Here is a 27,365-nt window from a genome sequence, read left to right on the forward strand (position 1 = left end):
TAATATTTCATTTCATATGTAATCAGAAAAAACCTCAAATAGCCAAGACATTACTCAGAAATAAAAACAAAGCAGGAGGAATCATGCTACCAGAGCTCAGACTATACTATAAATCGATAGTGATCAAAACAGCATGGTACTGGCACAAAAACAGAGAAGAAGATGTCTGGAACAGAATAGAGAACCAAGAGATGAATCCAGCTACTTACAGTTATATAATCTTTGTCAAGCCAATTAAAAACAGTCAGTTGGGGAAAGATTACCTATTTAATAAATGGTGCTGGGTGAACTGGCTGGCAACGTGCAAAAGACTGAAACTGGACCCACACCTTTCACCATTAACTAAGATAGACTCTCACTGGATTAAAGATTTAAACTTAAGATATGAAACTATAAAAATACTAGAAGAGAGTGCAGGGAAAACCCTTGAAGAAATAGGCGAGTATTTTATGAGGAGGACACCCCGGGAAATTGTAGCAGCTTCAAAAAACTGGGACTTGATCAAACTAAAATGCTTCTGCACAGCCAAGAACACAGTAAGTAAAGCAAGCAAACAGCCCTCACAATGGGAGAAGCTATTTGTAGGTTATGTCTCCAACAAAGGTTTAATAACCAGAATCCACAGAGAACTCAAATGCATCAGCAAGAATAGAACAAGGGATCCCATGGCAGGCTGGGCAAGGGATTTGAAGAGAAACTTCTCTGATGAAGACAGGCGTGGGGCCTTCAGATATATGAAAAAGTGCTCATCATCTTTAATCATCAGAGAAATGCAAATCAAAACTACTTTGAGATACCATCTAACTCCAGTGACACTAGCCTATATCACAAAATCCCAAGACCAGAGATGTTGGCATGGATGTGGAGAAAAGGGAACACTTTTGCACTGCTGGTGGGAATTCAAATTAATACATTCCTTTTGGCAGGATGTTTGGAGAACATGTAGAGATCTGAAAATAGATCTGCCATTCAATCCTGTAATCCCTCTACTGGGCATATACTCAGAAGACCAAAAATCACATTATAACAAAGATATTTGTACCAGAATGTTTATTGCAGCCCAATTCATTATTGCTAAGTCATGGAAGAAGCCCCAGTGCCCATCGATCCACGAATGGATTAATAAATTATGGTATATGTACACCATGGAATATTATGCAGCCTTAAAGAAATATGGAGACTTTACCTCTTACATGTTTACATGGATGGAGTTGGAATATTTCTTCATAGTAAAGTATCTCAAGAATGGAAGCAAAAGTACCCAATGTACTCAGCCCTACTATGAAACTAATTTAGGCTTTTCACATGAAAGCTATAACCCAGTTACAACCTAAGAATAGGGGGAAGGGGGAAAGGGAGGGGAGGGAGGGGAAAGGTTGTTAGAGGGAAGGGGATTGGTGGGATTACACCAGCGGTGCATCTTACAAGGATATATTTGAATCTTGGTAACGGTCTGTGAAGCTAGTAAATGATGCCCCATGATCATATCAATGTACACAGCTATGATTTAATTTAAAAAAAAAGAAATTCAATGAATTCAAAGACAAAATCACCAAAGATGTTCAACATTGAGTTGCAGCCCTTAAAGTTCTGAGAAGTACAGTAGAATTCCTCAGTAACAGAGTGGAGCAAGCAGAAGAAAAGATCTTTGACATTGAATACAAAGCTTTTGAATGCTCCCAAACTCTCAAAGTGGAAGAGAAATAGAGAGAAAAATGGATCATTCTCTCATTGCACTCTTGGATATGTCGAAGAAAACTAATATTCGCCTGATAGGAATCCATGAAGATGACGAAGTTGCTTCACAAGGCACAGAGGCTCCTCTTCATAAGGTTATGAAAGAGAACTTACCAGACATGCCAAAAGATTCTGAAATTCAGGTAGCAGACAGTTTCAGAAACCCAGCACGACTCAACCCATATAAGACATCCCCTAGGCACATCAGAATTAACTTCTCTAAAGTTAATATGAAAGAGAAAATTCTAAAGCAGCCAGATGGAAGAAAACCATAACCTACAAGGGGGAGAACATTAGAATGACTTCAGATCTCTCTGCTGAAACCTTTCAAGCTAGAAGAGGGTGGTCATTGATTTTTAATCTCCTAAAACAAAATAGCTTTCAACCCAGGATCCTGCATCCAGCTAAACTGAGTCTCATTTATGATGGAGAAATTAATGACTTTAATGACATTCACATGTTGAAGAAATTTGCCATAAGTAAACCACCTCTCCAGGATATTCTCAGACCTATCCTCCATAAAGACCAGTGCAATCCTCCACCACAAAAGTAAACTCACTCAGAAACTTATGATCAAATTCCAACTTCCACAGTGGCAAAAGGATTAGAAATGTTCACTGGACCTTCGAAAAACTTGATACCCAATATTCTACCAGGCTTATCAAAATTTACAATTAATGTAAATGGCTTAAATTCTCCCCTAAAGAGGCACAGGTTGGCTGACTGGATACAAAAACCCAGGCCAGATATCTGCTGCATACAAGAATCTCATCTTACCTTAAAAGATAAAGTTAGACTCAGGGCTAAGGGATGGTCATCTATATTTCAGGCAAATGGAGATCAAAAAAGAGAAGGTGTTGCAGTTTTATTCGCAGATATAATAGGATTTAAACCAACAAAATTAAGAAAAGATAAGGATGGTCACTTCATATTTGTTAAGGGTAACACTCAACATGATGAGTTTTCAATTATTAACATTTATGGACCCAACCAGAATGCACCTCAATTTATGACAGAAACTCTAACAGACTTGAGCAACTTGGTTTCCTCCAACACCATAATAGTCAGCGATTTTAACAATCCTTTGGCAGTGTTGGATAGATCCTCCAATAAGAAGCTGAGAAAAGCGAAATTTTAGACTTAATCTTAACCATTCAATATTTGGATTTAACAGACATCTACAGAACATTTCATCCTAACAAAACTGAATACACATTCTTCTCATCAGACCATGGAACATACTCCAAAATTAATTGTATCCTATGTCACAAGTCTAACCTCAGCAAATTTAAAAGAATAAAAATTATTCCTTTCATCTTCTCTGACCATCATGCAATAAAAGTTGAACTCAGTAACAACAAAATCTGTATACTCATACAAAAACATGGAAGCTAAACAACTTTATGCTGAATGATACCTGGGTCATAGACAAGATTAAGAAGGAAATTACCAAATTTGTGGAACAAAACAATAATGAAGACATGAATTATCAGAACCTCTTGGATACAGCAAAGGCAGTCCGAAGAGGGAAATTTATAGCACTGCGAGCCTTTCTCAAGAGAATGGAAAAAGAGGAAGTAAAAAAATGTACTGAGACATCTCAAGCAACTGGAAAAGGAAGAACATTCCAATCCCAAAACCAGCAGAACAAAAGAAATTTACTTTTCTTTAATTTAACTAAAGAGATTTAAATTTCTTAATTTAATTACAAAATTAAAGCAGAATTAAATGAAATTGAAAACAAAAGGTTTAAACAATAGATCAATAAATCAAAAGTTGGTTTTTTGAAAGGGTCAATAAAATAGATAAACCTTTGGGTAACCTCATCACGAAAAAGAGTAAAATTTCTAATTTCATCAATCAGAAATGGTAAAGATGAAAGAACAGACTCCCCAGAAATTTAAAAAATCCTCAATGAATATTACAAGAAACTCTATTCTCAGAAATATAAAAATCTGAGCAAAATTGCCCAATACTTGGAAGCACACCACCTTCCAAGACTTAGCCAGAATGAAGTGGAAATGTTGAATAGGCTATATCAAGTTCTGAAATAGCATCAACTATACAAAATCTCCTTACAAAGACAAACTCGGGACCAGATGGCTTCATACCAGAATTCTACCAAACTTTTAAGGAGGAAGTAGTACCTCTATTACTCAACCTTTCCAAAATATAGAAAAAGAAGGAATACTACCCAACACATTCTATAAAGCACACATAACCTTGATCCCCAAACCAAGAAAAGACCCAACCAAAAAAAGAAAACTTTAGACCAATATCATTAATGAATATTGATGCAAAAATATTCAACAGGATCCTGGCAAACAGAATCCAGCAACACATCAAACAAATTATACATCATGACCAAATGGGTTTTATCCCAGGGTCTCAAGGCTGGTTCAATATAAGTAAATCTATAAATATAATTCATCACATAAACAAATTAAAAAATGAAGACCATATGATTTTCTCAATTGATGCAGAAAAAGCATTTCATAATATCCAGCATCTTTTCATGATCAGAAAACTTAAAAAAATTAGTATAGAAGGGACATTTCTTAAACTGATAAAGGCCACCTACAGCAAACCCACAGCCAATATCATATTCAATGGAATTAAATTTCAATCATTTTCACTCAGATCAGGAACCAGGCAAAGTTGTGCATTGTCTCCACTGCTCTTTAACATTGTAATGGAAGTCTTAGCCATTGCAATTAGGCAAGAAAAGGTGATCAAGCATATCCATATAGGGTCAGAAGAGATCAAACTTTCACTCTTCACAGATGATATGACTGTATGTCTGGAAAACACCAGGGATTCTACTACAAAACTCTCAGAAGTGATGAAGGAATACAGCAGTGTCTCAAGTTACAAAATCAACATGCATAAAATCTGTAGCCTTTATATATACCAACAATAGTCATGCTGAAAAAACATTCAAGGACTTATTCCATTCACAGTAGTAGCAAAGAAGATGAAATATTTGGGAGTTTACCTAACAAAGGATGTGAAAAATCTCTACAAAGAGAACTATGAAAATCTAAAAAAAGAAATAGCTGAAGATGTTAACAAATGGAAAAACATACCATGCTCATGGCTGGGAAGAATCAACATTGTTAAAATGTCCATACTATCCAAAGCAATACACAATTTTAATGCAATCCCTTTTAAAGCTCCACTGTCACACTTTAAAGATCTAAAAAAAAAAAAAAAACTTCATTTTATATGGAATCAGAAAAAAACTCAAATAGCCAAGACATTAGTCAGAAATAAAAGCAAAGCTGGAAGAATTATACTACCAGTCCTCCGACTATACTATTTAAATAGATAGTGATCAAAACAGCATAGTACTGGCACAAAGACATGCCGCACCCACGGCATATAGCCGTAGTGAGGCAGTGCTGTCCGCGTTACAGAACGACGGGAAGGTGGTTCGTGCTCCCCGGAGCTTTGCCCCCAGCGCCCCCAGTATGCACAGCATCAGAAATGTTGCCTAGCATACTCAGTTACCCGCTTAAGTTTAAAGATTGTGGCGTCTACTCATGTGTTTGTCATCCTGTACCAGAAGTCTGTTTGTTCTGATAAATTGTCAATATGTACTTTCCTAAGAATGAGCACAATGCACTACTAATCCAGATAAAGCACAGCCTTGTGAGCTGCTAAAGATGTTTTCCCACCAGTGAGCTAAGACGATAAGCCCAAGGACATGAAATACAAATTATCTACATAAGTTACAAAGTCACTGAAACACATCCACCCACCATAAAGTCCTGTTCAGAACATCTTGTTTCACCAACTGTCACACATAATAAAAATCAATAGGAAAAATAATACTTGTCAAGGAATTTACTCTAAATCAAAATTATAATTATCAATAACAATAAGATCAAATAGTAAATGTAGAATTAGTCAAGCATTAACGTAAAGAAGATGTTAAGCTGTTCTAAAAAGATAATAAGAAACTGAGATAGGAGGAAGCGGGCAGAGTTGACTAATAACCACCACCCTCCGGAAGCGGAACTTTAAAACATAACAATGCATGATAAATCACACTTGTAAACGCAAAGATAACCCGCGCACGTAAGCGGAAAGATTGCATTATGTAAGCTCTGTAAAAATGTATAAATACCAACATGTGAACCCAGTAAATTTACAGCTGCATACTTCACCCGTGGTGTGCCAGACTGTCTTTCCTGCGCCGACCTCTCAACTTTCCTCGTTCCTTCTCCCTGCACTCCCTCGGACTGAAGGCCACCGACAGGGCAGTCCGTAGCAAAGACAGAGATGTAGATGTATGGAACAGAATAGAGAACCAAGAGATAAACCCAGATACTTACCATTATTTGATCTGTGACAACTCAATTAAAAACATTCAATGGGGGGCGGTGCCTGTGGCTCAGGGAGTAGGGTGCCAGTCCCATATGCCAGAGGTGGCAGGTTCAAGCCTAGCCCCAGCCAAAAAACAAAAAACAAAAAAAAAAAAAAATTCAATGAGGAAAAGATTCCATATTTAACAAATGGTGCTGAATGAACTGGCTGGTAACCTGTAGAAAACTGAAACTGGACCCACACCTCTCACCATTAACTAAGATAGATTCTCAGTAGATGAAAGATTTAAACTTAAGACATGAAGCTATAAAAATACTAGAAGAAAGTGCAGGGAAAACACTTGAAAAAATCGACCTGGGTGAATATTTTATGAAGAAGACCCCCCCCCAGGCAATTGAAGCAACATCAAAAATACATTACTGGGATCTGATCAAACTAAGAAGCTTCTGCACAGCCAAGAACACAGTAAGTAAAACAAGAAGACAGCCTTCTGAATGGGAGAAGATATTTTTAGGTTATGTCTCTGACAAAGGTTTAATAACAAGAATCCACAGAGAACTCAAAACATATTAGCAAGAAAAGAACAAGTGATCCCATCTCAGGGTGGGCAAGGGACTTGAAGAGAAACTTCTCTGAAGACAGGCACACAGCCTACGGACACATGAAAAAATGCTTATCATCCTTAATCATCAGAGAAATACAAATCAAAACCACTTTGTGATATCATCTAATTCAGTAAGATTAGCCCATATCACAAAATCCCAAGATCAAAGATGTTGGCATGAATGTGCAGAAAGGGAAACACTTCTTCACTGCTGGTAGGAATGCAAACTAATACATTCCTTTTGGAAAAATGTTTGGAGAACACTTAGGGATCTAAAAATAAACCTGCCATTCAATCCTTCAATTCCTCTACTAGGTATATATCCAGAAGACCAAAAATCACATTATAACAGAGATATTTGTACCAGAATGTTTATTGCAGCCCAATTCATAATTGCTGAGTCATAGAAGAAGCCCAAGTGCCCATCGATCCACGAATGGATTCATAAATTGTGGTATATGTACACCATGTAATATTATGCAGCCTTAAAGGAAGATGAAGACTTTACTTACCTGTTTCATGTTTACCTGGATGGAGCTGGAACATAGTCTTCTTAGCAAAGTATCTCAAGTATGGAAGAAAAATGATCCAATGTACTCAGTTCTACTATGAATCTAATTTATAGCTTTCATATGAAACCTATGACCCAATTATAGCCCAAGGATATGGGAAAGGGAGGGGAGGGGACTAGGAAGGATAGGTAGAGGGAGAGTAATTGGTGGGATCACACCTACAGTGCCCCTTACAAGGGTACATGTGAAATTTACTAAATGTAGAATATAAATGTCTTAACACAATAACTAAGAAAATGCCGTGAAGGCTATGTTAACCAGTTTGATGAAAATATTTCAAATTGTATATAAAACCAGCACATTGTACCCCACGATTGCATTAATGTACACAGCTATGATTTAATAAAAAAAAAAAAAAACAGCAACAACGACAACAAAAAAAAAACAATGATGCTGGGTGAACTGGCTGGCAACCTGTAGAAGACTGAAACTGGATCCCCACCTTTCACCATTAATAAAAATTGATTCTCACTGGATGAAAGATTTAAACTAAAGACATGAAACTCTAAAAATACTAGAAAAGAGTGCAGCAAAAACACTTGAAGAAATTGGCCTCGGAGAAAATTTTATGAGGAGGACCCCCCAGGCAATTGAAACAACACCAAAAATACATTACTGGGATCTGATCCAACTAAAAAGCTTTTGCACAGCCAAGATCACAGTAAGTAGAGCACACAGACAACCTTCAGAATGGAAGAAGATTTTTGCAGGTTATGCTTCCGACAGAGGTCTGATAACTAGAACTTACAGGGAACTCAAACTAATCAATAAGAAAAGAAGAAATAACCCCATTTCTATGTGGGCAAGAGACTTGAACAGAAACTTCTCTGATAAAGACAGGCACATGGCCTACAAACACATGAAAAAATGCTCATCATTGTTAATCATCAGAGAAATGCAAATCAAAACCACTTTGAGATATTATCTAACTCCAGTAAGATTAGCCCACATCACAAAATCCTAAAACTACAGATGTTGGCATGGATGTGGAGAGAAGAGAACGCTTCTACACTGCTGGTGGGAATGCAAGCTAATATGACCTTTTTGGAAAGTAGTTTGGAGAACACCCAATGAACTAAAAGTCGACCTACCATTTGATCCTGCAATTCCTCTACTAGGTATCTACCCAGATAATCAAAAATTATTTTACAACAAAGACATTTGTACCAGAATGTTGATTGCAACCCAATTCATAATAGCAAAGACATGGAAACAGCCCAAGTGCCCATCGACCCATGAATGGGTTAACAAATTGTGTTATATGTACACCATGGAATACTATGCAGCCATAAAAAATATGGAGACTTCACATCTTTTATATTTACCTGGATGGAGCTGGAACATATTCTTCTTATTAAAGGATCTCAAGAATGTGGGAAAAAAGTATCCAATGTACTCAATACTACTATGAAATCAATATATAATCACCTACACACTCATATGAATGGCAAAGCATAAGTATAGTCCAGAAAGTAGAAGGGAAGAGGACAGAGATGGGAGAGAAGGGAGAATATGGAAGGAGGGAGGGTATTTGGGGGGACCTCACCTAATGTGCATGATGCAATGGTACATTTCAAAACTATTAAGAAATGAGCATAATTGTGATGGATCTCTTACTTAGTTCAATCTAAGCATTTCACATTGTGTATCAAAGCAGGATCCTGAACCCCATAAATGCATCAATGTACAAAGTTATGATTTAATAAAAAATAATTTTTAAAAGAGGGAATTTACCTAACAAATGCAATCAGTGTAACCTAATTCTTTGTACCCTCAATGAATCCCAAACAATAAAAAAAAAACTAAAGTTACACATTAACTTAAATTAGTACCTTGCCTTTTCCTTTTTCCTACTATTCTCTAGAAAAAGCATGAGTAAAGACTAGAAGTGAAAAGCAATTATGTGATCACATCTAAGCAGCCAGTTGGCAAACAAACAAAAGTATTACAAACTCAACAATGAAAGATGTTCTGTTCTTAGTTATTTTAATATGTGGTAGCACTACAGCATATTAAAAAATACATCCAAGAAAATGGTAATCTCTTAAAAACAGAAATCAGATAGCACCACTCTGTCTAAAGTCCTCTAATGATTTTGTGACACACTTAAGAAAATATCAAATTCCTTACCTTAGACTACAAAGACCTTGCAAATCCTGCTGCAAGCTTCACCAAGCCCAGATCCCACTCTATCCACCCCTTCAGCCCACCTCCACCACACTGATGCCAAGAACAGTCTTCCTTAGGCTGAGCTGTGGCTGGTACCTCTGCCCAGAATGCTCTTCCTTTACATCTCTGCCTGGCTGCCTCCTTCCATCTTGTGATTTCCAGCCCAAATCTCACATTCTTTGACCACCCACCCACACGTCATAAACCAGCACCACCAACAGCATTACAGTCTGTCTAGACTGGATCATACTGTTTAATTTTCTTTATAGCACTCGTCACGACCCAAAATTATCTTCTTTATTTGTCTGCTTCTTGTCTTTCCCCTTACACATCAGTCCCCATCAACTCCATCTTCTTGGCCACTGTAATTCTACAACAGTAGCTGACATGTTGAAGATGCTCAAAAACATTTGTAGCTGCATGAAGTGCATTCTACCTTGTCTGTCACCTCTGGAAGCATAGAGTAATTGAAATTGAAACACCAGGGACTTGGAATCATATGGGCTTGGGTCTGAATCACGATTATGTCATGTATTTGCCTAGTGATGTTAGCAAAGTCACTTAAATTGAACTGTAGCTGCAATTTTTTCAACTGAGGCTGCTCTGATCTGTCTTAGAGGATTGCTTTGCATTCGTGAAGTACACCAGTTTGGCTCTCTGGCCTTTCTTCTTCCCTGCTCTCAAGCTCTTCCAACTAAAAGAATTCTTGTTTTCTCTTCAGAAATAAGGTTGCTCAAGAAACAAATGTTCAAGGTTAATATTCATGAAGTAAGAGATTCATAAAAATGATTCCTGAAGGAGAGAAGAAGCATCTCCTTTTGAGAGAAAGCAGGGGGTCAGAAATAGTAAAACCAAAACACTTAAGCCTCAGAAAACAGTGTTCTGAATAAAATAATAGTAATAATAATAAATACAGTAAGTGCTACATAAAAGTTTACGACGTCAGGCATTGTTATTAATCTTCATAACAATCCTTGAGGGCAGTACCATTTGTTATTCCCATTTCATAGACCATGAAACCCAGGCACAGAGGGGTTAAGTAGCAGGGAAGACTGTGAGCAGGTAACAGAAACACAATGATGAGCTCAGGTGATGCTTGCCTTGCTCCATCTCCCATGCTTTTCTCACCCTCCTCACCCCTCCTCTTTGCACGGACCAATGCTTGTTTGTCATCTTTCTCTTCCTCCTGCCTATTCCTCTTCTAACCCACCCTAGAGCTGCCATGGAGCACATTCTGCACCAAGATGTCAACTCTGCCAGGCTGTCAGTGAGCAGTGGTGCCAGCAAACTGGGCAAAAAAAGGCTGGAAAAATATCTAGGCATCTCCAACCTCCCTGGCAGTCCCCTCAACCATGCCTAGTTAAGGCACAGTCTTTATCTATTCCGATCTCACTCCCATACTCCAAGAACAGTGTGCATAATTTCAACACTTGAGCTGGAAAGCACTCTCCAGGGAAGGATAAAGGATCAGCAAATGTTTTGAATGCTTACAAAGCAGTCAGAACACCACTCAAGGCAATTAAGTTATTTTAGTGGCAGTTAGCTATGTGAGCACACATTTCAATGATAAGAGATGAGAAACAGTCAAATACTAAAAAATAAGAGAGCTAGAATGAGTGTTGAGACATATTTTCTTGTATAAATGCATTAGAATAAGCTTTTGGGGAGGGGGGTGGAGTAGAGTTGGTAACAACAACACTTCCCAGGTCTTAAAAGTTATTTTTTTTAAATATCATTAGAACAGAAGACTTTGAAAACATGATTTTTAAAAATCTGCCTGGCTTTGAGAAAAACTAATGATTTAGTTCATTACTTCCTTTCCTAATTTTTCAGATTTAATATTAGAAATGCTGAGATATTTTAAGACCTATCACTGCGGGCGTGTGCAGAAAATTCTAGTAAAAATAATATCACCATCAATAACCTCACAATGTGCTCTGAAGAATCAGGCCACCTCTGCTAGAACTGCAGGGATGCTGAAGCATGAGAGGATAGAAGAATCTGGGTATACATTTTTCCCTTTAAAAAGAAAAAAAAAATGGACCAGGAGTGGTGGCTCATGCCTGTAATCCCAGCACTCTGGGAGGTCAAGACAGGAGGATTGATTGAGCTCAGGACTTCAAGACCAGCCTGAGTGAGACCCCATTTCTACAAAAAATTAGAAAAATTAGCTGAATATGGTGGCCTGTGCCTGTAGTTGCAGCTACTTGGGAGACTGAGGTAGGAGGATCACTTGAGCCCAGGAGTTTGAGGTTGCTATGAGCTATAAGGACACCACTGCACTCCAGCCAGGGTGAAAGTCAAGAAGGAAAGAGAGGGAGAAAGGGAAGAGGTAGGGGAAAAGAAAAGGGGAGGGAAAGGGAAAGTGGAGAGAAAGAAAGGAAAAAATAAATTAATTCACTGACTACTTTTAAAGATACAATTTATTTGTGAAAATAACTTCCTACATCCATCTTTCCACCAAATATATATTGAGCACTTACTGAATACCAGACGCTGCAGGAGTAATTCATGCCCTCCAGAGCTTACAGTCTAGTTAGGAAGACAGTTAAGTAATAAGAAGTTCAAAATTGTCATTCCAACTGTGATGAGCGCTACAAAGGAGAGACCAATATGATCTTACAGAAGGCCTGAAGAAGTGAGAACTGAGGTGAGATTTCAAAGTACAGGCTAACTAGAATTTCATGATTCTGCATTGAAGTTTTGATAAACATTGCCAAATCTCAATTTGAATAGTCATGGGAATATCCCTGGGAAATGCATAAACAAAAGATAGCTTACCTAGAAAACTCCAGGACATTAAGAATTTCAAAAATGTATTCTTCTCCCCTCTATAGAAAGATAAGAGAACATATTCTTTCTTACCTGAGGAAATAAGTACTCATCTCACAAAAAAATTCACTTCCCAAATCACAAATAAGTGTTACCCTCCAAATATACATCTTTTTCAAAATATGTATAAATTTTCTTGCAAGCCTAATGGTAAGAAAATTGTTCACAACCGCGGCAACATTAACTGCACAAATGTTTCTAACAGCACTGATTTAAGACAAAAGCACCTCTCTTTAAATCTAGAATTGGCACTATTAGAAACATTTTACAAATACTCTCAGGTGCCTGGGGTGCATGTATTAAATGAGACAGTCAGCAGACAGCAATTATACAGAAGATCAAATGAAATACTTATTGCTTACATAGATAATTTTAAAAGGTACACATGGAAAAGGGTGGCATGCTATGTACAAAGTTTTTACAGCAATGATGCATTCTTTTCTAAATATTTCCGGTTGCAGCCTCTTGATTTCCTGTAGCCAAGATCAATTTATCTATGAATCTACTGCTCCAAGAATCACCAATAAGGCACTGCAGAATTTCAAATAATTTGAGAGCATTCCAGGTGCCAGGTAGTATGGATATAAAGATGAACTATTCACTCACTTCTGCCAAGAACTCAATGGCATTATTACCAGAAAATAATGAGTCACCATGTTTTCATTGCTTCAGTAACTTTCCATATCAAAGAAGGAAGGCAAATGGTTATCAAGACAGAACAAAGATATATATACAGTAAACTGAATACTCTGCATGATAACAGAACTCACCAAAAATAGTTTGAACCATGTTAATTCCTCATAAGAAAAACAGTATATTTCTTGAATGGCTAATGGTTTTAATGCTTTGGCATAGATTTAAAATTGTGCACTTTCTATGTGCCAGGCACTGATTCCAAGTACTTTACGTATATTAAATTGTTTAATCCTTGCAAGGACCCTACGATAGGCTTAATGATAAACCTGGGACAAATACTAAAAGGTTAAAGAATGCATCTGGGAATAATGGCTGGAAAGTGTGGGTCCAGGTTGGAATGCCAGGGACTCCAAGGCTCCTATTCTGAACTACTGTATACTTGTGATTCTGGAATAGCAGGTAAATATAAAGTGTTGAAAAGTAGTCAGTGTGCTACTCACAACTTCTACGGTGACAGAGTAGGGTGTTCTTGTAGTAAAAACAAAGCCAATATTTTTTGCTCCTTTCACTAAAGCTGCTTCATCTGTCAACAAAAAAAGTTGGTATTAGTAGGAATTGACTGCATGTGTAACACTGAGTTCAACACAGGTCACCATTCTCCAACACTATAATATCATGTCATTTTTATAACTTGTGATCCAAATATACTTATCTGTCCTTCTAGGTGTTATGCAGTGTTCATGAAGCATGATTGTGTTTGTTCTCAAAGCCATTAATAGCATCTCCACAAAATGTTGTGGGGCCTTGGCTTTACTTCTGCTTTGTTACTGGTTAACAAACACTGCTGAGCCCCAGATTCTGAGCACCCTCCCCATTATTTAGGGATGGGAAACAAGGAGCCCCAGAGCCTTGGATCCCTGCATAGGCTCAGAGCTGCTCTGTAGCATGAAAGCCTGACCTTAAGAACTCAAGAGAAGGAGAAAGACCATAGCAAGCAGGATATCAATGGCAACACCCACCTTCTCTGAGAATTCATCACTGTCCAGCATGAAGAGCCATGTACGCAAGGCACCTACCTGGAGAGGATGCCTGGTAGGTTATATTATTTCCATCTCTCTCGGGAATAACAGTGTTGCATACACATAGCAGGATAAAAAATTCGTTTATGTAGTGTTCTGTGGGCTGTAAAAAAGGAACAGAGTTGTTGTTTTTCAACTTCAGCAGTGTGACAGTTACAACTTATACCCCCACAGCTTAGACTACAGGTACATCCAAGGTCAGGCAGAAGCATATTGTGCATTCAAAATGTGATGCCCCATGATCATATCAATGTACACAGCTATGATTTAATAAAAAAAAAAAAAAGTGTTTGTGGCTGGCAAGCCCGGGACAGTGTAAGAGGCTACAGAGATCTCAGGAGTAAGATGACCTTGCCCTCCTGGAACTTTTATTCTCCTTCAGGAGATAAAATTTCCCAAAGTTGGAGCAAACTAATAGGGACTATAATAGAGAAAAGAATGGCCTATTTAGATAGATGGTAAGGGACCAATGCTTGAAGACATAATACTTAAATTAAAATCTAAACAAAAGGCAGGCCACGATGGCTCACACCTGTAATCCTAGCACGCCGGGAGGCCCAGGCTGGTGTATTACCTGAGCTCAGGAGTTCAAGACCAGCCTGAGCAAGAGTGAGACCCTATCTCTAAAGCAAACAAACAAAAAAAGTTGAGCATTGTGGTGGGTGCCTCTAGCCCCAGCTACTGAGACAAGAGAATAGCTTGAGTCCAAGAATTTGAGGTTGCTGTGATCTGACGCCAAGGTGATCAACCCAAAGGCAACTGAATGAGACTCTATCTCAAAAAAAAAAAAAAAAAGAACTAAACAAAAATGTTAGTTAGTAGTTTATATAGTTAAGAGTAATGCCACCACATACATCACAAAGGGAATAGCACATTCAAAAGCCCCAATGTAAGGAGTAAGAAGAATAATGGCACAGAATGAGATAGAAAAGAAGACCAGGGTAATGAGTTTGGATTTTATCTTCAGTCTGATGCCAGTCCTCAGAAGGTTTTTAAGCAAAGGAAAGACATGTATAGATATATGCTTTAAAAGATGAATTTTTAAGAAAACCAAAATTCTTTTCTTTTTAAATTCCAGGTTAACGTAATGTTACAAACAACCAGGTCAAAATATTTGATTTTGTTAGGTAGAATCCCTCTTGTGATTATGTCCCACACTCAAAGGTGTGCCAAACACTCCCACATCATGCCCATTCAGTGGAAGCACTCCCACCTCCCACCCTTTACCCCTCCCTTTTTACTCCTCCCCCAAATTTGAATAGAATTGAGTTTTTCTCCTATGTGGGTATGCATTAAATCATCTACTGGCTTCGTATTAATATCAAGTACATTGGATAATTGCTTTTCCATTCTTGTGATACTTACTAATAAGAAATGTGTTCTACCTCAATTCAGGATAATATAAAAATTGTGAAATCACCATCCTTCTTATGGATGAACAGTAGTATTCCATAGTATACATATACCATTTGTTTTCCATTCCTGAGTTGATGGGCATTTAGATTGCTTCCACATCTTGGTGATTGTAAATTGAACTACAATAAACAATCTAGTGCAAATGTCCTTATAATAAAAATGATTTGTTTTTTCTTCTGGACATATGCCTAGTAGTGGGATTGCACGGTCAAATGGGAGGTCTAATTTGAGTTCTTTGAGGATTCTCCATATGTCTTTCCAAAGAGGCTGTATTGGTTTGTAGTCCCACCAACAGTGTAAAAGTGTTCCCTCTCTCTTTATCTGCACCAGCATCTGCAGTTTTGGAACTTTGGGATGTGGGCCATTCTCACTGGAGTTAGGTTATATCTCAGGGTAGTTTTGATTTGCATTTCTCTGATGATTAGGGATGATCAGCATTTTTTCATATGTTTTCTAGCCATTCGTCTGTCTTTTTCTGAGAAGGTTCTGTTCATGAATCTTGCCCAGTGATAGAGGGAATTGTCTGCTCTTTTTTTGTTCTTGTTGTTGACTAATTTGAGTTCTCTGTAGATTCTATTTATCAATCCTGTGTCAGATTCATAACATGCACATATCTTTTCCCAGTCTGAAAGCTATTTGCTTTGGTTGTTGTGCCCTTAGCTATGCAGAAGCTTTTCAGTTGAATTAAGTCCCACTTGATTATTTTTGTTGTTGTTGCAATTGCCAAGAAGTCTTCTTCGTAAAATCCTTCCCCAGGCCAACATCTTCAAGTTCGTCTCACACTTTCTTCTAAGATTTTTATTGTTTCATGCCTTAGATTTAATTATTGTATTGATCTTGAATCACTTTTTGTAAGTGGTAAAATTGCAGGTCCAGTTTCAGTCTTTTACATGTGGTTATGAAGTTGGTATATTAATGGGGATTGCACTGAATCCATAGATTGCCTTGGGAAGTATAGACATTTTAACAATGTTGATTCTTCCCAGCCAGGAGCATGGTATGTTCTTCCATTTCTTAATGTCTTCTGCTATTTCTTTTCTTAGGGTTTTATAATTCTCTTTGTAGAGGTACTTCACCTCTTTTGTTAGGTATATTCCAAGATATTTCATTTTCTTTGAAGCTACTGTGAAGGGAATTGTCCCTTTGATTAGCTTCTCAAGTTGGCTGTTATTGGCATATGCAAAGGCTACTAATTTGTGGGCATGGATTTTATATCCTGAGACATTACTGTATTTTTTGATGACTTCCAGGAGTCTATGATTGAGTCTTTGGGGTTCTCTAAGTATAAGATCAAACAAGATTTCAAATCAAGTACATCAACATCTTAAAATAGATCAGTGAAGATATTGGTAGAATGGTATAGAACCCAATACAGTTGAACCACCATAGTTGACCACCTCCTTATATTGATCATTGCCTTAAGTTGACCTAATTTGCATAGACCAGTCATATACCACATGTGCCTAATGGAAGACTGACTTCTATATATTGACCTTCTCTGTAAGTTGTATCATGAATACTTGGACTGTGACACTCAATATTAATTTGTCCTCAATAACTTGACCAGTTGAGTCCACTCTACACCAATGGATAGAAGATGTGTGTTTTGCCTCTCAGTTGTATTATTTTTTTCTTTAGTATAAGTTCTTTTTTCATATTTTATTATTACCACAAGGTGAATTAGGCCGAATGTCCTAGTGTTTATCACAAAGATTTGTTCAATGTGAAAAACTGGTATGAACTGTAGTACATCTCACCCACAATTACTAAAAAAATTTTATAGTTAATCAAGACATGATGGCCCAAAGGAAAGAACTCAAAGCACTGACATTGAAGGAAAAGGCTGATCTACATTTTCTGGAAAGCAGCAGCCAAAGAAAGATGGTGGAACATTTGGTGTTATTAAGACCACAGTTAGCAACATCCAAAGATGTAAATGTGAGTAAATGGAGAGATATGGTATGGAAAGTAGAGACCTACAGTGGAAAAAGGTAAGCTTCTATTGATGAAGTCAATGAAGCCACATAAAGCTGGTTCAACAAATGACGGTAGATAATTCTTGAATGTCAGGGTTGATGATCCAAGAAGTTGTTAAAAAAAATTCCCACAGAAATTTGGGATTGCAGATTTCCAAGCAGCAAGTGGTTGGCATAAGAAATTTAAACTGCAACATAAGATCTCCCAAAAAGTCTTGAATGGTGAATGCAATACAGTAGAAGTTGTAGAAGAGTTCATTAAAATGTTCCTGGACTTTGCCAGAGGCTTCAAAGATGACAACATTTTTAATGCTGTTGAGTTCAGAAGCCTCATCATGAAGGGTGGCAAATGTAAAGCATAAAACTGTCCAAAACACGTTTCACAGTTCTGTTTTACAATAGTTCTTCCAGAGAGAAACTAAAGCCCTTGTTGATTGGTCAATCAGCAAAGCCATGAGCATTCAAGAACCTGAAGCCCAAAAACCTCCCTGTCACTTGGAAATCAAAAAAATGCACATGGATGACTGGTATCCTATCTAAGGAGTGGGTAAGGGGTGTCAATGGAGAAATGAAGAAGAAACATTCTATTCTATTGACAGTAGACAGCTCTTCTGGCCACCTGGAAGTGAATCATCTCACAAATGTGACACTATTGATTTTGTATGAAACTGTATTATGATTTTGCTTGTGGATGATTTCATATGATATTCTATAATAAAAGCTGTATAAGAAAGTAAAATACACATACAAATCATTACAGTAGGTTTAACTCCTTATGTTGACCACCTCTAGATGTTGACCACTTTGTTACAGTCCCTTGGGTAGCCCTCTTACAGAGGTTGTACTAAAGTATAAAAGTAGATACACAGTCTTAACATAGATTGCTACATAGTAAAATTTGTGTGTAGTATTTAAATTTACTCATAAATTTGGCTCTTAACTCATAATTATACAAAATCCCTTGCTTATTATATGAACATCAAAAAAATTTCAAGACTCTCTTTTTGTGTTTATAAATTATACCTATCAGGAAGCCATATATGTATTTTAAAGTTATACAGCATTACTGTGCCAAACTAGAATGAAAATAATAGACTTACATGGCCACTCTCAACATTCTCCAATAGTTTGGGGTCATTAAATTCATAGGACTCTGTGATATAAGAAGGTGGATGACTATGGGGAAGAACAGAAAAGATTAACAAAAAGTTCCTCATGGCACCAGTCAATAATCAAAAGGATCTAAAGTACACAGATCACCCCGTCTTCTGTTTTAAGAAGGATCACATTTAAAGAGTTTACAGAACTATAGGAAATAAAGTTCTGTCAAGCAATACAACCTCCTAGGACATGAGCCCCAAAATGGTGTTTGAAAATGTCTAAACTTGTGTTAAAAACCATATAGTTACAAGGAACTTGAAACAGAGGACCTACAAAAGCAACAGATCAAAGGTTAGATTATAGGTTTGAGTACTGCATGAGGATATCTATTCAGAAGAGCTTCTGGAAATGGCCATTTGAGTCTGGACAAGAGAAAGCTGTGGTATTGTGTGTTAGTACTGTAGTACTGTAGTACTACACAAGTTTGCAGGGAAAAGAAATAAGGGCAAACTAGAAAAGCATATTGTCTATACCTGAAGTTTCTTCCTTTACCAACACTTCTGTCTGAATGATTTCTAATGGAAAATGAGGGGAAACAAATGTAACTATTACAAGACTCCAAATATAAAATTCCTTAAGAATTATAAACAAGTAAACCATATTTTTTTTAAACTGCAAGTTTTTATTTAAGCTATACTAAATTTCAATCTCATCCAGAGGCAACTACAATACTAGAAATTCAGATGACTGTTAGAGTAAATAAAAGCTAATTAATTTTTAAGAAGAGAATTTCTAACAGAGTATGGCAGTAAAGACACTTACCCATAAATTATACCTGCAATGGTACACTTCTTAAATGTCATAATATTGCAAGTGAGGGTCCCCGTTTTATCAGAAAATAAGTACTTAACCTAAACAAAGGAAAAATGAACATAATAAAATCTCATAAATTTAAAATGTATTTAGAGAGAAAAGACAATAAAATGAAGGTCTCTCTTTAAATCTTCAAACTATGTAGATTTTTTTGAAAACAAAAAGCTCAGTCTATAAGAATTCTATATTTAATATTTATGCTTCTTTTTGAGGTCATACATCTCTTTTCTTTGTTTTATACTGGAAGTGAAATTATATAGTAACATTCAAAGTATGCTTTAAACCATCAAAACTAAGAAAATCAGAAGTCCAAGTTCATTTTTACATCACAAAAAAATTCTTCAAAATTATCTAGGAAATATCATGTAGATAGATAGATGAAAATGAAAACCAGATTCAAAACCATATTAATCATGCTCAAAACCATAATGCTCATGTCTAAAGACAAATGAAAATTCTATAGATGCTCATTTCTGTTCAACAAACGATGCAAAGCAATATGGAGTGAAATGGTTTAAAAACATTTGTGTTATTTGGTAATAAGAAAGACATTAACTTTAGATTTTGTTAAATAAAGTAACCAAAAAATAAAAACAAAAATTGTCCAAGCTCAGTGTCTCATGCCTATACTAACACTCTGGGAGTCTGAGGTAAGAGGATCACTTGAACTCAGGAGTTCAAGACCAACCTTACCAAGAGTGAGACCCTATCTCTACAAAAAATATTAAAAAATATTAGCCTGGTGTGATGGTGGTCACCTGTAGTCCCAGTTACTCAGGAGGCTAAGGCAGGAGGATTGCTTGAGCCTAAGAGTTTGAGGCTGCAGTGAGCTATGATGATTCCACTACATTCTAGCAGGGCTGACAGAATAAGAGTCTTTCTCAAAATAAATGAATAAATAAATAATGTTAATAAAAGGGAGAAACTGTCATATATGCAGTACATAAAATACATTTAAAGAATGTAATTTATAAAGGGGAAATTCAAAATGGAAAAAGATATAGTAAATGAAAATGAAGAGTTAGCAGGAATGGCCATGTTAATACCAAAGTAGGAGTTAGAAGTTAAAATTAAGAATATAAAATATTTTATTTTATTTTTACTTAATTTTTATTAAATCATAACTGTATACATTTATGGGGTACAATGTGATGATTTGGTATACAATGTGTAATGCTTAAATCAAACTAATTAACATAATGTTAATTAGTTAAGACAATGTCTTAGTTAAGACATTGTTAATGTCTTACCAATGTTGTGGTAAGACATTATAATATACTCTTAGCTGTTTTGATATGTACCCTTACGTTGTGTACATTAGGTGAGATCCCACCAAATAACCAGCCTCCACTCGCTCTCTCCCCTCCCCTCCCTTCTTCCACCTCTGCCCTTTTTCATTCTGGACTATCTTTGTGCTTTATCATTTGTATTAATATGTAAGTGTTCATATATTGATAATGTACTCATGATAATATTGAGTACATTAAATACTTTTTTATTCCATTCTTGAAATATTTTACTAAGAAGAATATGTTCCAGCTCCATCCAGGTTAACATACATATCAAAACAGCATGGTACTGGCACAAAGAATGTAAAATATTTTAAAGAATTATATAAAGTAATGATAAAAGGAAACATTTATGAAGATTATATAAGAATTAAGAACCTGCGTGACCAAATGAAACATAAGCAAATATGTAAAACAAGAGACTTGATAAACGTAAATGATACTTAAAGAATCTGAAACATTTCTTTCAGAATTTCAGACTCTTAGATCTGAATCCTTTTGGACCTGAACAAATAATGATAGGCTAGAGAAAAATTGAAAAATGTAACAAACTTGATTTAATAGATACATAAAAGAAAAAATATATTTAAAAATGCTCTTTAAAAGTTAATTATATAATTGGCCACAAATACAATAAATCATGAACAAAACTTTTAAAGTAGAGTTTTGTTTTGTTTTGTTTTTTTTCTTTTGGTTGCAGCCATCATTGTTGTTTGGCGGGCCCAGGCTGGATTCAAGCCCGCCAGCTCAGGTGTATGTGGCTGGCGCCTTAGCCGCTTGAGCCACAGGCGCCAAGCCTAAAGTAGAGCTATTATAAGTCACACTTTTTGTCATAATCCAGTAAAACTAAGGAATATATTACAAAAAGAGGGACAAAAATCTTAACTACTTGGAAACCAAGAAACATGGTTTTAGTTGAAGAGAAAAATCAAACGGGAAACAAATGATCTAAAAAGAAATAAGGACAGTTCTTTTTTTTTTTTATTAGATCATAGCTGTGTACATTAATGCAATCATGGGGTACCATACACTGGTTTTATAAACAGTTCAACACATTTTCATCACACTAGTTAATATAGCATTCCTGGCATTTTCTTAGTTATTATGTTAAGACAATCATGTTCTGCATTCACTAAGTTTCACATATACCCTTGTAAGATGCACCGCAGGTGAAGGACAGTTCTTTGTAGCAAAACATGTAGGATTCAGTCAAAGCTGTAGATGAGAAAGCAGAAGGAAATTTGGGGAAATATTTTGTTATTAAATATACTAAGAACTGTAAAAAAGCTAAACATAAAAGAACTTATTACTTGACTTAAGAAAACAGGAACAATTTGTTTAAAAAGTAAAGTAATTGGTAAGAATAAAAATCTAAAATGAATGAAGTGAAAATATAAATTAGTGGAAGAATGAATAAATCTAAAATTTGATGCTCTGAAAAGATCAGTATATAAAGAGGGTATCAACAATGTATATACATTTTAAGGAAGGATAAAACCATATTAAATTTGTAGTACTACATATTTATTTATAACAAAAGGAGAATACAAGTCACACTGAGCACCTCTTATAATTGCAGAAGCCAAACACGACTTAGCTTTCATAAGAGTTGTTAAAACAGATAAGAAATAAAAAGTGGAGATATTATATAACTACAGATAAAGAAAAGAGTTTTGTTGTTTTGTTTTGTTTTGTTTTTGAGACAGAGTCTCATTATGTCACACTCAGTAGAGTACCGTGGAGTCACAGCTCACAGCAACTTCAAACTCTTGGGCTTAAGCGATTCTTTTACCTCAGCCTCCCAAGTAGCTGAGATTATAGGTGCCTGCCCAGAACTCCCAGCTAAATTTTGTTTTTTCTGCAGTTGTCATTGCTGTAAGCTCTAAGACAAGGTAATTTGAAGCAAAAGAGGCAGTGGCAAGGAAAAAGGGAGGACAAGGAAGTGAATAAGAAGAAAGAACACAAGAGGAGAAACCAACAGAAAAAATTCATGAAACCAAGATGAAAAACCAAAACAGAGGAACTCCCCCAAAGGACCATGAGGCAGCTACTATTACAGAAGACTCCACCTATAAAGAATTAATGGACTTGACAGAAAGGGAATTTAAAATATGGATGATAAAGACAATAAAAGGAATGGATGAGAAAATGAGAAGACAGAACCTAAAGTCAGATGAGAGATATGTAGACTATCGAAGGATACGGCAGAGCTTAAGGAAATGAAGGAGACAATCATGGAATGTAAAGATGCAGTAGAAAGTATCAAAAATACATCATACCATTGAGGAGAAACAACCTCAGGGCTAAAGGATAAAGTTTTTCAAGTTAACCCAGTAGTTAAAGAGGCAGGAAAGAAGAAAGAGAAACCAGAAGAGGCACTTAGAGAATTATAATACTCCATGAAGCATTCAAACATATGAATAATAGGGATTCCTGAAGGAGAAGGTTGTCCCAAAAGAATGGAAGCTAAATCAAGACTCAGAGTTAATGGATGAAAAACAATATTTCAAGCAAATAGAAATCAGAAGTTTTAAGAAGGAAATTCATTGCATTAGATGCCTACATTCCAAAAACAGAAAGAGAGTTCATCAACAAAGTCACAAACCATCTATGGAATGGAAAGAAAAAAAGAACAACCTAGTCCCAAACCCAGAAGAAGAAAAGAAATAAACAAAATTAAATCAGAGATTAATGAAATTGTAAACCAAAGAATCATTCAGAGAATTAGTGAAACTAAAAGATAAATAAATAAAATCAATAAACCTTTGGCCATATTAACTAGAGCAGAAAAGTAAAATCTCAAGTAAATTCCTTTGTCCCAAGGGAATAGAAGCCCTACTGGAGACTATGATAAATGAAAACTTCCCAAAGATCCGAGACACTCCTTTAAGATGGATATTGAACTCCTGGTCATCTCAACTCAAAGAGAATCTCTCCAAAACACATTGTAATGAACGTGTCCAAAGTCATGACAAAGGATAAAATCCTGCAAGCAGCAAGAAGTAAGCACCAACTGACCTACAGAGACAGAGCCATTAGAACAACAGCAGATTCTACAACTGAAACTTTCCAAGCTAGAAGAGCATGGTCATCCACTTTCAACATTCCTTAACAAAACAATTTTCAGCCCAGAATTCTCTATCCTGATAAATTAGGCAGGCTTTAAAATTGATGGAGAAATTAATTCTTTTGCAGATACACAAACACTGAGGAAATTCACCACAACAATACCGGCTCTACAGGAAATACTCCTATTCTCAGTACCGCCCATCACAATGGACCACCACCAAAGTAAACACCTAGAAGCTAACAGTCAAAACTTAACTCCTACAATGGCACAAAGAATAGAAATACACAATGGGCTTTCATAAAATAAGATGAACAGAACTCCACCACACTTATCAACACTCTCAATAAATGCCAATGGACTGAATTTGCCACTGAAGAAGCACAGGCTGGCTGATTTGATTAAGAAACTACAAGCTATTCATATGCTGTCTCCAGGAGACACACCTAGCCTTGAAGGTCAAATCAAAGTTCAGAGTTAAGGGATGAAAAACAGTATTTCAAGCAAATGGAAATCAGAAGTCTTAAGAAGGAAATTTATTGCATTAGATGGCTACATTCCAAAAACAGAAAGAGAGTGCATCAACAAAGTTACAACCATCTTATGAAATTGGAAAAAGAACAATTTAATCCCAAACCCAGAAGAAGAAAAGAAATAACCAAAATTAAATCAGAGATTAATGAAATTGGAAACAAAAGAACCATTCAGAAAGTTAGTTAAGCAAAAAGAAAAGTAAATAAGGAGGATAGCAAGATGGTTGCCGAGTAACAGCTTCCTGGGCACCATGAGTCTGGGAAGATAAGACTCCAGGCATCTCTGGCTGGTGGGATCTGCCTATAATCATCCCTTTGAGGACATAGGGAGTCAGTAAGAGACTTCTGGACCCCAAGAGGAGGACAAAAACAATGGAAAACTGGCAAGTGGTTGTATGTGTTTGATCGGTCTAATCCTGCCGTCAGCTGTAAGTACAGCAGCGGCAAGACTGGAAAGGCTTACCTGTGAACTGTTTTGGTGTTTCTGGACTTGGCACTCAGTTGAACTGTCTTGGGGAGAGCTTGAGCAGGAGTGCGGAGAACTTTGAGCGTTGTCTAGGGCCCCAGACTGAACCACTGAGCCAGATGGAGCTAATAGTGTTCGGCTGTGGGCCACAGGGAGCCATTGTAAGAGGACTGCCCCTGCAAGCTCTGCCTTCAGGGTCACAGAGCAAGGATCAGACAGGAGCTAGTAACCTGGTGACTGAACAGCCTAAAGTTGGGGACTGAGCTGCCTTACAGCCTTAACCCTCAGGGGCAGAGTGAGACCAGTTTTGGCACACTGGGTAAGTGGACAGCCACTTCAGCAGTGATCCCAGCGACAAGCACTTTCCTGGGAAAGCTTCTGCTTAGCCAAGTTTAGCAGTTTAAAGTGTCTTTTAAGAGGACTGAAGAGAGATTTAGAGTCTCCAACCTGTAGGGTTTCAGAAATCAGAGGAGGCCTCCACTCATATCAGCATTGTGATTAACATCTCATACCCCAGAAGATCACCTGTTGCCCAGACAATATTCAGAAAGATATACATACTGCTTTGTTTTGGGGTTCTTTTGTTTGTTTTTTGTTTGTTGTTGTTTTGTTTTGTTTTTTAATTTCAACCTTTCCCTACAGATTTTTTCTTTTTTTTTCTTTCTCCATTTTTCTAGTTTAAATACAATTTCCCATTGCTGCCCTTTTCAGTAATTAGAACTTCATTTTTGGTAGTGTTTCTACCCCTATTATTTGATTTTTCATCCAATATTATCCCATAAAGTTTTCTGTTTGCTTGTTTTGGTTTGATTTATAGCATTTTTGTCTTTCCTCTCTACTTGGTGGAGGTGGGGTACTGTGTCTGATCAGGTTAGCAAAGAGCCGCTGACCTCAAGGGAACCACCCAACCGGCCACCTCCAGAGGTTGTGGTTTGTTTAAGGTTGTGTCAAAGTAACCTCCTGTACACCTTTATGGCTCTCTCTCCCTCTTTCTGTGCCTCTCTTCTTTTTGTCAACATTCCCTTTACCCACCCCTCTCCTTTCTCTATTTTCTTTCTTTCTTTCTTCCTTTCTTTCTTTTTCTTTCCTTCATTCCTTCTTGCTCTTCAACCTTCTCATCCTTCTGGTCCTGTACCAAAAGGGCTAACTGAAACCCTTGTTCACAGGCACGGGAACTTAAAAAGCAAGAGGAAGTGAAAGAAAAATTAGGGCAAGGAAACAGAAAAAGGAAAGCACTCATGAGGAAGAATCAGCAAAAAACTCTTGGCAACATGAAGAACTAGTCCAGAGTAACACATCCAAGGGACCATGAGGTAGCTACTGCAGAAGATTCCACCTATAAAGAAATGTTAGGTCAAGAAATGACAGAAACATATGAAAGCTATAGCCCAGTTATAACCTAAGAATAGGGGGAAGAGGGAGAGGGAGGGGAGGGGAGGAGGAGGATGGGCAGAGGGATGGTGTATCTTACAAGGGTACATGTGAAACTTCGTAAATTTAGAATATACATGTCTTAACACAATAACTAAGAAAACGCCAGGAAGGCTATCTTAACCAGTGTGATGAAAATATGTCAAATGGTCTATAAAACCAGTATATGGTGCCCCATGATCGCATTAATGTACACAGCTATGATTTAATAATAAAAAATGAAAGAAAAAGTATCCAATGTACTCAGTACTATTATGAAACAAATACATAGTCACCCACACTTTCATATGAAAGATAAAATACAACTATAGTCCAGGATGAAGAAAGAGAGGAGGGGGAAGGTTGGGTGGAGACAGGGTAATAGGTGGGACCTCACCGATGGTACATTTTACAAGGGTACATGTCAAATCTATTAAGAGTAGAATATAAATGTCTCAACACAATAAGTAACTAAGGTGAAGGCTATGTTAACTAGTTTGATGTAAGCATTCCAAATTGTATATAAAATCAGCACATTGTACCCCATAAATGCATTAATGTGTACAGTTATGATTTAGTAAAAAAAGAAGAGAAAAAAAGAGAAATGTTAGGAATGATAGAAAGGGAATTTAGAATACACATGATGAAAACAATGAAGGAAATGATGGAAACAATGAAGGAAACTTATAATTAAGTGGAAAATAACCAAAAGGAAATCCAAAAACAGAATCATATAATAGATGAATGATATGAAGAATATAGAAAGGATATAGCAGAGCTGGAGGAACTGAAGCAGTCAATTAGAAAATTTAAAGATGAAATAGAAAATATCAGCAACAGATTAGACCAGGCATCCTCAAACTTTTTAAACAGGGGGCCAATTCACTGTCCCTCAGACCATTGGAGGGCAGGACTATAGTTAAAAAAAAAAAAATGCACAAATTTCTATGCACATTGCACATATCTTATTTTGAAGTAAAAAAACAAACAAAATGAGAACAAATACAATCACACCACCTCATGTGGCCCGTGGACCACAGTTTGAGGACCCCCATTTTAGACCTTGCAGAAGAAAGAATTTCAGAGGTAGAGGACAAAGTTCTTGAGATAACTCAGATAGTTAAAGAGGAAGAAAAGAAGAGAGAGAAAGCAGAATGTTCACTGACAGAATTATGGGACTTTATGAAGCGTTCCAACAGACGAGTTATAGGAATTGCAGATGGGGAAGAAGGATGCCTGCCCCAGAGGAATGGAAGCCATACTAGAGAATATAATA

At 36.8% G+C, this 27,365-nt stretch overlaps 1 protein-coding gene across 1 annotated transcript in view; it reads right to left on the minus strand.

The window, feature by feature from the left end:
- Nucleotides 1–27,365, minus strand: part of LOC128566496 (phospholipid-transporting ATPase IB-like) — a 372,171-nt gene that overhangs the window by 239,445 nt on the left and 105,361 nt on the right. Inside the window, exons 13-17 of the mRNA XM_053563334.1 lie at nt 19,274–19,362; nt 18,451–18,562; nt 13,956–14,061; nt 13,380–13,462; nt 12,193–12,242 (exon numbers count right to left, since the gene is read on the minus strand). Coding sequence (XP_053419309.1) covers nt 12,193–12,242; nt 13,380–13,462; nt 13,956–14,061; nt 18,451–18,562; nt 19,274–19,362 — 440 coding nt within the window. The remainder of the gene's footprint in view (nt 1–12,192; nt 12,243–13,379; nt 13,463–13,955; nt 14,062–18,450; nt 18,563–19,273; nt 19,363–27,365) is intronic.

Source organism: Nycticebus coucang, chromosome 15 (genome assembly GCF_027406575.1).
Source record: "Nycticebus coucang isolate mNycCou1 chromosome 15, mNycCou1.pri, whole genome shotgun sequence".
NCBI lineage: Eukaryota > Metazoa > Chordata > Mammalia > Primates > Lorisidae > Nycticebus > Nycticebus coucang.